This window comes from Choloepus didactylus, chromosome 9, assembly GCF_015220235.1.
Source record: "Choloepus didactylus isolate mChoDid1 chromosome 9, mChoDid1.pri, whole genome shotgun sequence".
NCBI classification, from domain to species: Eukaryota; Metazoa; Chordata; class Mammalia; order Pilosa; family Megalonychidae; genus Choloepus; species Choloepus didactylus.
The window spans coordinates 23313780-23330860 of NC_051315.1; the positions used below are offsets into that span (position 1 = coordinate 23313780).

Sequence of the window (17081 nt, forward strand, 5' to 3'; positions counted from 1 at the left end):
TTACTACCCTCAACTCTAAAATATGATTTGTAGTCACATTTCATTTCAAATATGGGTATATTCTAAATAGAAACAAGAAAGTCTTTCTTTTTTTTTTAAAAGATAAAACGTTCTTACCCAACATCAGTTTTACTCTGAATAACATTGATTTCTTCTGGACCCAGCTCTGGGATCCATTTCTCTATTTCTTCTGTCCAAGGGTACCTCAGAGATGAAGGGACCACTATTAAAAGAGGCCATTCTTCTTTATAGAAGTAAGCGACTGCAATTGCCTGGATTGTTTTTCCTAGTCCCATCTAAATTTTAAAAACAACAACAAAAATAAAAAAATTAAGAAAAGCTAAAATACTTTGAAAAAATATTTATCAAATATTTTATTTGTGGGTACTATATCAAGATAATTTTTCAATATATATATAAAAATCTATTGGATTACATTGTTAATTAAAAGCTCAGGATCACTATGACTTGAAAAGCAAATCATATTATTTTCAAACCATTTGTGTTTGGAATTAAAGAAGGAAAATGACCCCCAATTTTGAATATGAGACATTCTGATTTTACATAAGTTAGTTTGGTAAAGCTAAATGTGTAGCATTTATAATTTCTCCTCTCAGAGAACACAAAAGTAAATGCCTTATTTATCCAGCACAAATCACGTCATTTTAAAGCTAGAATAAACCCTGACTCATGCACATTTTACAAAAGAAGAAATAGGCATAGAAAAGTTAAATTGTTTGTTCAACTTAACAGTTAATTGGATGCAAAACTAGTATGAGAGCCCATATCTTTGGTGTTTTCTCACTTGTTTTTACACTATACTGTCCCACGTCTAAGCTGCATCTGTTTTTAAAGTAGTCATAAATGAATGTTTATAGGTAACAGTTTTGCTCATTTTAAGCCAAAAAAAAAAAAAAAAAAAAACTGGGGACAACCCAAATGTCCTTCAACTGGAGCACTGATAAAGAAAATGTGGTATTATCCATACAATAGAATACCACCCAACAATAAACATGCAATGTACTATTGCTCTACACAACAATACAAACGAATGGCAAATGCATTTTGCTAAAAGAAAGCAGACTCAAAAAAGCTACATTTTATATGGTACCATTTGTATCTCATTTTGGAATAGGCAAAACAATGGGGACAAAAAGCAGATCACTGGGTGTCAGGAACTGGGGGTGAGAGGAGGGGAGGAGCAAGAGGGAACTTTTGGGGATGACAGAGCTATTCTGGATCTTGACTGTGGTGTGATCACTAGATTCTGGCATCAACCTGATTCCAAAGCAGCAAAAATTTAACAATTACAGATTTTATACTAGGCTTGGGATCACTTGGGTTGCTACTCTCCCACCAAAACTTGGAAAATGAGCACAATTCCACAAACTGAACCTGGTTTTATTTTCTGTGTGTGGACTATTTCACTAACTTTCTGCCATGAGACACTGATTTCGTTTCCTGCTGTGTTATATAACCCATTGTCTCAATTTCAATTTTCCTAGAATTGGGGGTCTTTTTGTTTCCTTAATATTATAGGAAGAAGGATTTTTCCTCTGGGACCCAGATTCCATCACTGGGTCCTTTCCATCTTCTTGCTAAATTTACTTGGTGCCAATCACATGTCTACTTACTTTTTTGCACCACATGTATTCTGTTCTATGTCGACCTGCCAGGCCTACTGATGAATCTCTCAGCCAAAGACTTGATAAAATATTTGTCAAGAATTCTCTACCCTGACAAAGCTTGATGCAAATATCCCTTATCGAAATTTCCTACTATTATCTGTTACTGAGTTTAGGGCTGTAGGCCTTGAATAAGCATATATGGAAATGGAACTCGGAACAATAGGTAGAAAAAAGATAGTAGGGAAAACAGGTTTGGATAAGGATTGAGGGAGAGAGGAGGAACTGGCAGGAGAACAGGAGTAGTCCTGGTGTTTGAAAGGCTAGCCTAAGTAGAAATTTGGATATTTTTTGACTTCCAGTTTCCTAATACTCTTATGTCTATCTGCTATTATACCCACTGAATGAGTTCTTAATTTCAAATGATATTTTTCATTTCTAAAATAGAATCTAAAAATAGTTCTAAAATTAGAAACTTTAAAAAAATTTAATTTTTTTTAAAAAATTAAGTACTATTGAAATTTTCAATCTCTTCATCTATTTTGTCTACTTTTTTTTTTTTTTTTGGAGCAATGACAATGTCCTTGATTTTCTTGAGTAAAATAATCACAGTTATTTTAAAGTCCTTCTTGAATAACTGTCAGTCTCCTTCCACTCCCTACATTTTCTCTTGTTTTTCAGTCTTTTTGGTCCTATTTTTTTTCAGCATCCCTGTATTTTCTAATTGGATCAAAAGTATTAGGGATGAAAAAATTATAGAAGCTTATCATGGTGTTCTCTTTCTCCAAAGGGGGTTAGATTAAGTTTTCTTCTTCTTGTTTCCAGCTAACTTACTCTTTCCTAATAACTAAAAAATTATGACTGCCTTTCAAGAACTAAAGTATTAAATTTAAAACATTAAGGATCAATTAAAAAATAAGCAGCAATCTTAAAAACAAAAAATAGTTCCCAAGCTAAGAAGTATTAAGTATATATAAAACTCAGGAAGGATTAATCTATGTGAGAAGATGGTGTGTTGAAAAAAAGGGTAAGTAGTGGAAGCAAAGAAAAGGGCGTAACAATACATTTGACTTCATTTTTTTATGTTTGACTGCTGACATTTTTCAAGCCCCATCAGTACCCTTTCCTCGTCTGCCCCAAATCTGAACAAGCTGATAAGAAAGCCTGGGAGTTACCTCCTCTGGCACAGTGGGAAGTTCAAACCACTCAAGTCCTGGCCTGTTTCATGAGAACCCTTACCCTAGCTCCATCTCAAATCACAATAAAAACCAAGTCAGTCTTCTCTCCTTGCTCTCTCAAATCATTTTCAGACCGGTCTGGATGCCTGCCCTGTTCTTCTTAGAAAGCCTCATTATCTGAATAATAAACCTTTTCATACCCTCTTTATGCATGTGTGGTATCATTAGCTTTGACATCCAAACCAAATTTTTAATTTCAGGGTAGAAGGGTTCATCCTGCCGCTGCAGGGTAACTTCACAAAGTAAAAGCCATTTCTCAATATACATTAATAAATTGGCATTGTGATTTGTATGAAAGGTATTCCTTGAGCTTTGTAACCTACAGAAAAATCCCAGAATCCAATCAACTTTGCATCACTGAAAAGAATGAATTTCTAAATCTGCATATACCTAAGGATCATACCCTATACTTTCAGAGAATTTACCTCGAAAATGACACTAATCAGTTTTTATCCAGTTATCCTTCCTGATAGAATCCCTTCAGTTAATAGATCATGTAGTTAAATGAACACAGGTGATTTCTGGAAATCAGAAAAATATTTATCAACATGATATAAAGCATTTAGTTGCTAACATTATTTCCTAGTATTTCTTGTTCCACTTTTGACCATTATCAAATAGAAGATAATATTTGATGCTTCAAACTAGGGGGGAAAAAAAAATATATATATATATATATATACACACACACATTACTGTAATATTATGCTCCCTTTGAGGAAAGAAATGATGTATAGATAGCATAGTATAGCTGAGTTCTAGATACAATTTGTAAACAGGAAGATAATCATCTAGGACTATTTTTTCCCTAGAAATAAATTTTTAAAACATGCACTTCAATTTCAGTATTTTGAGAAGAATTTAAAGTAGCATAACATTCAATTATAAAAGCAGTAACACACTTCAAGTAATTTAGATATACAGAAATAAGTACACTCAATAGGTGGCCCAAAGCCCTGGGTTCTAACTAAAATGGAGTTTGTTAAAGTGGAACCCTCCAGTGTTTCATCACAATCAAGGCTAAATCACCTATTTAAAACCAAAGCATTGTCTCAATAAGAGTACAATTGTCTAGTTAGCTACATAAGAATTAAACAGAGTACTTTTATTTCAAGTGTACATTTTATCAATGTTTTCAAAATAGTAAATCACCAATTTATATTGGAGAATAATTCTAGATTTTCTAAACGTCTATATCCACAAAATTATTAATAGCAATTAAATAACAATGATCCTAACTGGATACATAGAATTTCGGTTTCAGTTTTCTGTGTTGTGATTGCCTATTTATACAGCAGTTTATATACATATGTATCACAGAAAACGCCAGCTGTTTGCTAAGATTTTGCAACTGGAATATTTTCTAGTTTTAAAGTTATAACCAGCTTTTGTCTTTTAGGAATGGGCTGCCTATAGGTTCTAGAACAAACTGCTTTGGAGGACCCCTTTAGGTGTACAGATTTAACGACTTAGTGAGGATCTAAATTAAGTAAAGAAACCTAAATATGGAAACTTCAGATCAAAAGCCTATGTTCTATTTATTAGCAATAAGTCGACGTACGTTTTACCAGAACTTTATTCTTGTTCTTGTAAATTGTTATAATGCTTTTCCTACAGGGAGGTTAGATTATATATTTGAAAATTATTTGTTTTTAGAAGAGGGTTGTGTGTGTGTGTGTGTGTGTGTGTGTGTGTGTGTGTGTGTGTATGTTCTTGTCTCATAGGAGCTTGTGAGCAGGGAACAGACCACGGGGCTATGAGATACAGGCACAATCTTCTCTTCAGTAAGCTGAAGAGCCACACTTTGGGAAATGTACCATCATAATTCCCTGAGGGTGTCTGGCTCTCCTTTGTGGATAGAAACAGGCTTTCTCCTGCCTGGAAGGCGCTGGGACCATTTGAAGGTAGAAAGGAAGTGGGCCTTAGAGAGGAGCAGGATGGGTCAGAGAAACTTCTCATTCTAAAGACATGATATTGAATTGGGAATGGTAGCAGCACTCAAGTAGGCCTGAATTCCAAAGCACGGCTTAAGAGATACCCACTAGGGGCTAGTAAGAAATGAAGCAGTGAGATGGCCCTAAAATGGACAGAGAGGCAGGACTGCAACAAACGTGCTTTAAAAATAGTCATTCTTAGTAATAGTTAAATGTTAGGCTTTAATGTACTTTTATTCTCCCCATGTCTGTAGAATAGTGTTATCAAAAGTTAGAGCTTTACAAGTGGGATAAAAAGTTATCAAAGGTGAACATAAGTAAAGGGTATATGGAGGTTCTTTGTACTATTTATATTACTGCAATTCTTCTGTGAGTTGAAATTATTCCAAAATTAAACACTGAAAAATAAAAGTATAGCTCTACAATCCAGTTTAAATTGTACTGGAGAGAATTACAGGGAACCTGTCCTATTCTTCAAAAGGAGTGGACAATAGAAAATGGCACTAAATTGTTCCAGACAGTGTGAAAAAAGGCAAACTTCCAAATTCTTTCTAAAAGTAAACATAACTCTGATACTAAAACATGAAAGGCATCACAAAAAATAACCCAAAGAACAATTTCACATGTGAATATTGCTACAAACATTTTTAAGTAGACTATTAGAATATATAATTCAACAGATCATTAAAAGAACAATAATTTATCATGACAAAGAAGAGTTCAAGTACAAGAATAAAAGACTGGTCAACACAAGAAAGTCTATTACTATAATTCATAATATTAACAGATCAAAGGAAAAATGCAATATGATCATCTTTAGATGCTGAAAAGGCAACTGACAAAATTCAGTTTTCATTTGTGACAAAAGCCCTTTCTTAACTAATAAAAAAAGGATAATATCTTCACACAGGAAAAATTATGATTCTCAACTAAAAAGGTTATATCATGCTTAATGGAGAAAAGGCATACCTATTAATATCAGAAACAGGAAGAGAAATGAAAGATGTAAATACCAGCAGAGTAGGAAAAAAGGTATTAGTTTCAGATGTGATGACCAAATACCTAGAAATCAAAAATAATCAAGAGAAAAATGATTACTACTATTAAAAGAATTTAGGTAAGTGGCTAGTTCCAAATTATGATGAAAGACATTTGGAATTTATGAAGGAATAGTAAAAACAGAGAATGAAACAGAAGAGAGTACAGGGACAGTGCAAATTTATGAGAATTGAGTATATGATAAAAATGGCAATTTAAGTCAATTGGAAAAAGACGGTTTAGTTGATAAATGCTACTGAGAAATTTGACTAACCATTTGGAAAATAATACAACTGGTCTCTACCTGATCACTCACTATAAAACTATCTCCAGGTGGACTAAATATTTAAATGTTAAAAAGGGACATATTGTCAAAGGAACAAACTTACACTTCAACTGAGATACAGGAATTGAAACAACTAATGCTACATCAATTCAAGAAGTTTAGAGAAGATATGGCAAAAGAGATAAAAGCTATAAAGAAAACACTGGGCATACATAAGGCAGAAATTGAAAGTTCAAAAAAACAACTGGCAGGGTCTATGGAAATGAAAGGCACAACACAAGAGGGGAGGAAACAGGGCAACTGAGACACACGGTGGCTTCTCAGGGCAGCAGAGATCAGTTTGCTGAAGGATGGTTCTTCACAAGGAAAGGTGGAGACAGGGTGGGGTGCTGACTCTAGCTCTTAATTGGTGAATTTGGGGTGCTAGACCCAAGCTCTGATCAGCAACATTTTAAACAACCCATTAAAGAAAGCAGCTGGGGCCTCCATTTCAAGCCTACCCCTGGGGGAGGAGGAAACATGGCTGACTGAGAGACACACTGACTTCTCAGTGTGGTGGAGAGAGGTTTGCTGTGAGGCAGCTCTTCCCCAGGAAAAGGGGGGGTGGGGGTGGGGCAAGGCTGGGCACCAACTCTGACTTTTCATCAATTTGGAGTGCTGAATTACAGCTCCAAGACAACAGCTACAGTCTGGATCAGCCAAGAACAGAAAGTAGCTGGCAGCCTCTGTTTCAACCCTGCCTCTAACAGGGGTAGAAGTGGGACTGATTGAGAGACATAATAACCTCTCAGGGTGGCAAGGACAAATTGCTGAAGGGTGGCTCAAACCAAAGAAAAGGGGGACAAAAGGCCCAGCACAGTTTGCAGCTGTTGCATAGAGAATTCAGATCCTAGGATTCAAGAAACAGTTTTGACTCACACTAGCAAAAAGCAGCTGACAACCTGTCTCAACCATGTACCCAGTGGGTATGGAGTCAGCTGAAAATTAAAGGCACAGAACAACTTTAGGATTATGGGGAACAGTTGGCTGAAGAGCACCATCTGCTGGGCAGGACAGGAAAGCACAAAATCAGTAGACATCAAAGAGACAATTGGGTTCCCTGCTGGGTAACCTCCCCAGGGCACTTTGGAACTGATCTACACCCCCTTTGTGGGCCCTGGCCCTGTCTTCACTGGGAAAAACTGCTTTGGGTAGGTTCTCTCTTGGGGGAACCTTCCTCCTAGAATTAGCCCTCCAGGAAAAAGTAGCTAGAAATAATGAGAAGAGTGTTAGAAACACGTAGAGGCAAACCAAAAATAAACAGAACAGATCAACATTCCTGGAGGAGAAAGAGAGAAAAGGAATCTTTCTTCCTTATCATGAAACAATTGCACAAATAGTGCAATCTCAAAAATCAGACCATATACGCAGGGCAAGAATCAAATAAATAAGAGCTGAGAAAAATCGGATCAGTAAAACACGAGCTATTCTAAAGGTTTAGAACAAGTTAACCTAAGTGTCAAAAAAGAGTTACAGCACAAAGCCAATTAACAAGAAACCCTTGGCAAGACAGAGAAATTGACTTCCAAAATAAAATCATTGAGAAAAGTAGATGCCTAGACATGAGCAAAAACAATCACAAGCCTACTAAGAAACATGAAATTATGGCCCAATAAAATGAACCAACAAAAATTTCAGGCAAGATACAGGAGTTGAAACAACTAATGATGTTCAAATAAATTTCCTAAATCAATTCAAGGAGATAAAGGAAAATGGTGAAGAATTCAAAAGCATGGAAAAAAAAAAAAAAGAAAAAAAAAGCAGAACTTAACAGAGGATAGGATATTTGAAATATTATAGACAAAAGGACAGAGAAAAGAATGGAAAATTTTGAGCAGGGTCTCAGGAATTAAATGACAACAGGAAGCATACAAATATATGTGTCATAGGTGTCCCAGAAGGGGATAAGACGGGAAAAGAGGCAGAAAGAATATTTGAGGAACTAATGGTCAAAAATTTTCCAACTCTTACAAAAAACATCAATAAACAGGTCCAAGAAGTGCAACAGACTCCAAACAGAATAAATCCAAATAGACCAACTCCATATCAGTTAGTAATCAGACTGTGTGCTGGTTTGAAACTCCTATGTACCCGAGGAAGACTATGTTCTTTAATGCTATCTTGTGGGGGCAGACTTACCACAGGTGGGATCTTCTGTTTAGGCTGTTTCCATGGAGATGTAACCCACCCAACTGTGAGTTTTGATTGGCTTATTTCCATGGGGATGTGACCCTGACCATTCAGGGTGAGTCTTAATTAGTTTACTGGAGCCCTGTAAGAGAGCTCACAGACAGAAGCAGCTCAGAAAAGCTGAGAGAGACATTTTGGAGAGAAGCTAAGATATGTAATCCAGAGTTTGCCCCCAGGAGAAGCTAGGTGCTGACACAGATGCAGATCCATGGAGATTCAGAAAGAAAGATGTTTGGAGATGCTAAGCTAAGTGAGGAAGCCTAGAGTTTGCCCTGGAGAAGCTAAGAGAGGACCCCCAGACACTTAGAGAGAAACACCCTGGGAGAACAAGCATGGATGCACAGGATTTGAAAGACAGCAGCTAAGAGAGACAGAATCCCAGAGAAAATTTGGAAAAAGCCATTTGAAACCAGAACCCAGTAGCAAAGGACCAGCAGACACCAGCCATGTACATTCCCAGTTGACAGTGGTGTTCTGGATGCCATCAGCCTATCTTTAGTGAAGTATCCTCTTGTTGATGCCTTAGTTTAGATACTTGTATGGCCTTAGAACTGTAAATGTGCAACCCAATAAATCCCCTTTATAAAAGCCAATCCATTTCTGGTATTTTGCATAATGGCAGCTTTAGCAAACTGGAATAGACTGTCAAATGCCAAAGACAAAATTCTCTGAAAGCAGAGAATTCTGAAAGCAGCAAGAGAAAAGCAATTCATTACATACAACGGAAGCTCAATAAGACTAAGTGCCGATTTCTCATCAGAAATCATGGAGGCAAGAAGACTGTGGTATGATATATTGAAGATACTGTAAGAAAAACTGCCGACGAAGAATTAGTTATCCGACAAAACTGTCCTTCAAAAATGAGGGAGAGATCCCTTTGGGTATAACCTGGTCGATCCCTGGAACTTTGGGTATCTGTGTGTCAACTGAAACTCAGAGCTAGAACTCAGCAGATATGAATGTCAGTATTAGCACATATACCAACTGTTAAAAAAGCTGAAAAAGAGTCCAGACTTCAACTAGAGATATGGATGAAGGAGATGTGGTTAGGACTAGGGCAAATCGGGCCAAATGGTAAAGGACAATACTGACTGCGGTTTACAACTTCAAATTCCATGTGAGACCAAGGGAAGAGATGTTTAGTTGGTACACGATCTATATTTCCTAAATAATCTAATTCGTACAGGTTGTTAAAATACCATAATTACATGCAACTTTTAATTAGGAAGTAAGACCTAGTAGGTTTGCATAGGTTAGTGTGAAAAAGAGACACATTCCGAGGTAATTTGGACAGAGAATAAAAATACATATGAAGGCTCCCCCTGAGGAGCTGGGGGAAAATGCAGAAATGTTGGGCTTCCTCACCTGGATCATTGTAGACGTTCTCACAAACATTGAGGACTGGTGGTTTGAAGTGCCAAGCCCCCATCAGGGAACTTGCCCTTACGAAGCTCGTTACTGCAAAGGAGAGGCTAAACCTGCTTATAATTGTGCCTAAGAATCTCCCCTAGAGTACTTCTTTGTTGCTCAAATGTGGTCCTCTCTCTCTAGCTAAGCCAAATCGTGGGTGAACTCACTGCCCTCCCCTCTACATGGGATCTGACACCCAGGGGTATAAATCTCCCTGGCAACATGGGATATGACTCCTGGGGATGAATCTGGGATTGAGAACATCTTGACCGAAAGGGGGATGAGAAATGAAACGAAATAAAGTTTCAGTCGGAGAGATTCCAGATGGAGTTGAGAGGTCACTCTGGTGAGCATTCTTATACACTATATAGATAACCCTTTTTAGGCTTTAATGCATTGGAATAGCTAGAAGTAGATACCTGAAACTATCAAACTGCAACCCAGTTAGCCTTGACTCTTGAAGACGATTGTATAGCAATGTAGCTTACAAGGGGTGACAGTGTGATTGTGAAAACCTAGTGGATTGCTCTCCCTTTATCCAGTGTATGGATGGATGAGTAGAAAAATGGGGACAAAAAACTAAATGAAAAATAGGGTGGGGGGGATGATTTGGGTGTTCTTTTTTACTTTTTTTTTTTTTATTCTTATTTTCACTTATTCTGATACAAGGAAAATGTTCAAAAAATAGATTGGCGTGATGAATGCACAACTATATGATGGTACTGTGAACAACTGTACACTCTGGATGAGTGTATGGTATATGACTATATCTCAATAAAATTGAACTTAAAAAAAATGACGGAGAGTTTAGAATATCCACAGATAAACAGAAGCTGAGAACGTTTGTTTTCCTATAAGAGATCTGCCTTACAGGAAATACTAAAGGAAGTTCTACAGCCTGATAGAAAAAGACACGAGAGAGAGGTTTGGAGGAGAGTATAGAAATGAAGAAAATCAGTAAGGTTAACTAAAAGGGTATAAAAAGAGACAAAAATAAGATACGACATATAAAAGTCAAAGATAAAATGGTTGAAGAAAATACTGCCTTTACAGTAAAAACACGGAATGTTAATGGATGAAAATCCCCAAAAGACACAGACTGACAGAATGGATTAAAAAAATAATATCTATCTATATGCTGTCTACAAGAGATTCACCTTAGACCCAAAGATACAAATAGACTGAAAGTGAAAGGTTAGAAAAAGATATCCAAAGCAAACATTAACCACAAAAAAACGGGGATAGCTATACTAATATTGGACAAAAGACTTCAAATGCAAAACGGTTAAAAGAGATGAAGAAGACTATATATTAATAAAAGGGGACAATCTACCAGAGGATATAATAATCATAAATATTTATGCACCTAAACAGGTTGCCCCAAAATACCTGAGGCAAATATTGGCAACATTGAAGGGGGAAACAGATGTCTCTACAGTAATAGTTAAGAGAATTCAATATACCACTCTCATTAAAAAATAAAAAAGATCAAAAGAGGATACTATAAGCAACTGAATGTTTTATATTTTTCAAAGGAGTAAGTGGAAAGATGTATAAGGAATAATTCACGTGTTTCCAGGGAATAACTATTTCACTCAGAAAGAGAAAGAACTGTAAATTCATTTGGGGCACCAACCCACAAAATTCTCATTCAATAGATCTGAGCTTTTAAAATAAGGACCTCTAAATGATTCTGATGTGGGTGGTTCTCAGACTGTATTTTGAGAATTATTTTGCTAATCATTAAACCTTAAGGAAAAAAACCTTAAAATACTTAGCCCAATTTTGGGCCATTTTCTCCTCAGGAGAAAAAAATAAAGATGAAACCAGAATTAATAATTCCAGGATTTATTTTTGAGCTTCTTAATCATTTCTGGGGTATCCTTTTTCTTGACTGATCTTCAATTACAATTCCAAGACACTATATGCTCAGTGCTTTCTTCTTTGCAATATGGTATTTAGCATAATTTAAAGAAGTAAAGAATTTTGGCTTCTAATCATGCAATCTATTCAGATGAACAAGCTATTTTAATAGAAAAAGGTTAATTTCAGAAGTTTAATAAAGGATCTAAAAGAGAATCAAATAATTTGTACATTGTTCTATCTGTGGCTGCAGGTAATCATTATAGTTAAGACTCTGATCAAAACAACTATTTAACAATTAGAAGAATAAATAACATTTATCACTAAAATATGTAGTTGTAATGAAAACAAAGAATTCAAATACAATCAATTCTTAAAGAAAAGAAAACAGTATGAAAGATACAAAATTGTCCATGTTGTATAACAATAACACTGGGAATTTACTGACCACAAATATAAACAAAGTGGTCTTTCATCAGTATATTAAAATAAGGATTAGTAAATCAAGTATAAACAGTGAACATCTGAATTTGCCACAAAAGATCATAGATCAGCTCAGCTAGAGATTCTGTACAAGGAAAGATGAATGAATCTCTTGCTTAGCAGTGCAAATAATTACAATGTGTGCTGTATATCCTTTTTATGTGTCAACTCTATAATAATTTGAAGACAACACTGAGAATTAAGAATAAAGCATCTCATGATGAAATTCAGATCAGTATATTAAAATATTTTCTTCAGTGATAAAACGGCACATGAAAATTGTGGGGGATGTGAAGCAAATACACAAGGTCACCACTTGGGATAAAAGGAAACTCAATTCTGCTTCCCAAATAAGGGATCATATGCAAATCCATCAAAAGCTTCATATAGAATTTTTTTTGCATTACTGTAGGATGCTTTCAGTTGAACAAATACTTGGATTTATTTCTCAATTCATATAGCAAATACTTTAGAATACTAAAAAAGAAATCTCAGTCCAGTGATCTTGGAAAAAATTAATTATGTAATGTGAGGGATTCAATGCTCAGATTCAGAACTGAGATCTTTAAAGATCAATCTTACATATATATTACAGGAAGTAGAAAAGAAGCCTTCAAAGGAAACGCTTTTAAAAGGAAAAATATGAATTAACTTATTTAAATGGTTATATAAAAGAAAGAAATAAGCAAGGAAAAATAAAATGCTAATTAATCACATCCTCTATCAGTTGACAAAATGCCAATATTGACTAAAAATGGGGCCCTAATGAGCTGGGTAGGTAGTTTTCAAATATTAAAAAGTAAAGGATGGCCACCATAGCCTGAGGTTAGGCTGGAGTATTATTTGCAGAAAAGGAAACAAGACTGTGAATTAAATAAGGCTGCAAAATCAATTAGTAGTTCTAAGAAAAAGATATGAATGTTATCAAAACAGCTTAGAAAATCAGTAAAAAAAAAAAGCGGACTATCAAGGAATAAGAAAGAGAAAATCATCAATGCTTTTAAAGAACTTAATACACAAAAACTAAATTTTCTACGATTAGAGGATATTTGCAGAGATTATTTTTGTCTATAAAGCCCCACTCCATATCAAGACAGATATTCCTGGGTCCATACTATATAGTTTTCCTCTCTAGAGCAGAATTTGTAGAAGTTGCTTCTAAATTAGATATAGCTGTAGATAATTTCTCTTACAATGCAACTTCACCATGAACCGCAAGGCAGTATTACAGCAAGGTGAAATATATTTGGTTTGACATTTATATTGGTTAGGGATGCCCCTTGTTTTTCCAATATAACTAAATATATAATTGGATAGCAGCTCTGTTCTTTTTCTACCCTTTTAGCATAATAATTGCACTAATTTTCTTAAACAAGTCTATCTGCAAAATAGGCTCAAAAGTACATAGCCCATCAATTACTTAAGGAATTCCATTATAATCCATAAAAAAGAAATGAAATGTCAAAATTATGATAATGGCATCATATACTATCCACAGTCCTCATTTATTAAATATTATCCATGTCAAAATAAAAAATTGACTCAATTTGTGAAGCCATTTGATTAGAAAAAAATGTAATACATCTGAACTTCAGAAAATTTAATGAAACTATCATATAAGAAAATCTCCCTAAGAAATAAATTTAAATTGGGTTAAGAAGCAAAATAAATGTTACTTGCAAAGTATTAATGAACATGAAATAAACAATAAATACTGAAAGTTAGCCTATATGGGGAAGATGCATATATTAAGAACTACCCTGGGCTTTTAATGAAATATAGTGGAATTAAAAGTAGTGAAAATAATTCATTAAATTAAAAGGTAAAGCTATATGTCATAAACTAAGTTAAAGAAAATAACAATATTAAAAAATATTAGAATAAAAAAGTTCATCTGGAATAAATGTTAGAATAAAATAACTAAGAATTCATATATATATTCATATATATATGAATTATGATATACTGTAAAATAATATAAAATATGGATTTTAAATGGAAAAAAAGTGGATTTAAAAGTGACAGAAATATTCAGCAGATGGTTCATTTATCTTTTCTAATATTACATTCATTAATAGCCTTGGCACCAATATTAATATAGAGAAAGAACCATTTCATTTTCCCTCACTTAGGACAGGGAAGAAAAAGGCCACGGAGCAGCAAAAATGAGGAATAAGAAAACCTATAAAAAGCAGACACCCAACTTAAAATAGCCTAAAAGCTTTAAGTAAAGGGCCTAACCTGTCCCAGTAGTTGATAACCTTGGGTAACTGAAGAAAGGTTAAATTATACTCAGTGTGCAATGTTTAAAGAAGCAAGAATATATGAAGTACGTTTGAAAATGTCTTCCTTTCAAAATGTTATGAAAAAAAAAAATGGGTGTCTTGCTGTCCTAAATACTTTGATTCTCTAGAAATATCTCATACCCTATAGGTTTAAACACATAAAATTTCAAAAAAGCATTAAATATTGCCATCATAAAAAGTATATTCCAGTTTAGCTTTGTAAATTAACTTTAAAGAGCTTCAAAGAAGAAGTATGAGAAGATTAAACTTGCAGAAAATGCCAAAGATTGAATCATTTTACTGAAAACTTTCAGATCCTGGATGAGTAAAATTAGATAAAGGTTAAATAACATACACACTACACATCACTGTAACATACAAAAAGAATACAAAGAAGCTAAGAATCTAGAATAGCATTTTTTAAACTTTTAAAAATAATGTTAACCTTTCTCAAATAAAACATTACCCAACATAAAGCAGAAAAGTAAGGCTTGCAAACCGTGGAGTGTTGGCCTGGTCAAGAAATTCTTCAGTCTTCTTTTCTGTCAATGCTGGTTTTCTACTTACTTCTACACAGCCTACCATAAATCTATCTCCTCCACATAGCCTTCTCCACTTAATAAAGACGGAATTAATGGTTCCTTCTGCAACAGTGCCACAGAATTGATATTGTAAACTTCATTTTCAACATTTCCAGTACCCTATATTTTTCATATGAACACAGAATACATATAACCCCACCCTTCCTTGACTAGAATGAAAGCTTGATGAAGAGCATGTTTCTGAACCCAAACTCCTAACAATTTATTAAATAGAAGACTCTCAATGGTGTTTATTTGTTGAATACAGTAGTAAATGTTGGTTTCATCAGTGGCTAAAGGAAAAATGCCTTAATGTTCATGCCTGGAGAAATATGATCTAGACTGTTAACAATCCCTAAATTCTGTGGAAACTTAAGCACATTACTCAAAAAGGAAAAACATATTATGGGGCAACTTTTAACTTCACCCCCCACTCCTGTTTTAAAACAATTTCTATTCATTACAAACATTCCATTTAATAAACTACACAATGCATTCGAAAGTGTAAATGTATAATAACAGTGCCTTAGGGTCAGAGGATGGTATTACTGCTTTGTGCCTTCCAAATGCTCATTTGAATTGTAAACATTATATTCCAGGAATATGCTCTCTGACTCTATCTTGCTAGTGTTTACCTCAGGATAGCTGTCACCTCTGCTTTTCATTTTGAATTTTGTCCAACGCTATTGAGAGAACATCGCAATAACCCAGCTGTGCAAAACAGCAGGAGCCCTGAAAAAATTTATATGAGCCTTCAAAGAAATCAGGATAAAGTTCTTCTTTAAAACTCAAAATGAAACCAATTGCATTTGTACTTTGCTGGTGTTCAAGACAAAAAACTTCAGGCTGAGTGATTACTTGAACTCCCTGGGAAAGCAGAAGGATTCTATGTCAGATATGCTAACGAAGTTTTAAAAAGAGATCTCCACTCCCCAAATCCCTCTTAAAGTAATCTTTTCTTCATTACTCACAAGCCTAGAATAATGGGAGGTGGATTGGAGGGGAGGGGCATGGAATTGATTCAAAGTACTTGTAACTTGCAGACAAAAGGCCACTCTTATTCAGGTGAAGAGATGTTTCTTGACTAGCTCAGATGGTCTCAACTCAACAACAATAACAGTAACTCTAGTACATAGTGGCTGCTTTCCTTTGTTTAATTCTGGCCATTGTAAAGCAGAGTGAACACTTTCTAATCGAGGACAGCATTACCCTAACACGACAAGCAGATAAAGACATTAAAAGTGAGCAAAACTACAGAACATATCTCTCAAGCATAAGAAACAAAATATCCTGAACACAGTATTAGCAAACCAAATCCAACAATGTATTAAAAAAAGGACACACCATGACTAAATGGGATTTATTCCAGGTATGAAAGGTTGGTTCAACATTCAAAAATCAATGTGGGGGACAACCTAAGATGGCGGCCAGGAGACAAGGCAAAAAAACACCTCTGTGAAAAATACTAGATAAAAGCCAGAAAGTGACCCAGAACACCAGTTCCAGTGATGCACCAGCTGGACAAGCTCTGCTAAATCCTCAGGGACCGTGCACTTGGTGAAACTGGGAGTCTGCATTCTGAAATAGTGAGTAAGACACTGAACGTCTGGCAGCCATGCTGTGGTGTGGGGAAAACGTGGGTTGGTGTTTGGAGGTGGACTAGTTCTTTTTTAAAAAAACCCAAAAGTGGCTGCAGATACGGCAGCGAGAACCACACAGTGAAGCACAGCAGGAAAGGGGTGTGCGAATGCCTCAATATCTGGCGTGGAAGATAGCCTTTGACGCACCCACTGCTAGTTGTCTCGGAGCGAGGAGGGTAGAGGTGAGCCAAAAGGGGAAAAAAAACCACGCCTCTTGCAGCCCTTTTCCCAACAGGCTGGGAACGCTTCTGCCCAGTGCCTGCGCCACAGCCCAGAGCCGCGCCAAGGGACCCAGTGTGACAGGAAGTGTTTCCGGCAACACCGCACACACGCCACAATATTGGGCATTGACAATAAACTTTTGCGCACCCACAGCTAATTGTCCTGGAGCTGGGAAGGCAGAGCTGTGCGAAAAGGGGGAAATTAACACGCCCCATTCAGCCATCTTTACAGCAGGCTGGGAACGCCC

The 17081-nt window shown here is 35.7% G+C and overlaps 1 protein-coding gene across 6 annotated transcripts in view; it reads right to left on the reverse strand.

The window, feature by feature from the left end:
- Positions 1-17081, reverse strand: part of ZRANB3 (zinc finger RANBP2-type containing 3) — a 362832-nt gene that overhangs the window by 200181 nt on the left and 145570 nt on the right. For all 6 annotated transcript variants that reach the window (XM_037850112.1, XM_037850110.1, XM_037850111.1 and 3 more), the window contains exon 4: positions 118-296. In XM_037850112.1, coding sequence (XP_037706040.1) covers positions 118-296 — 179 coding nt within the window. The remainder of the gene's footprint in view (positions 1-117; positions 297-17081) is intronic.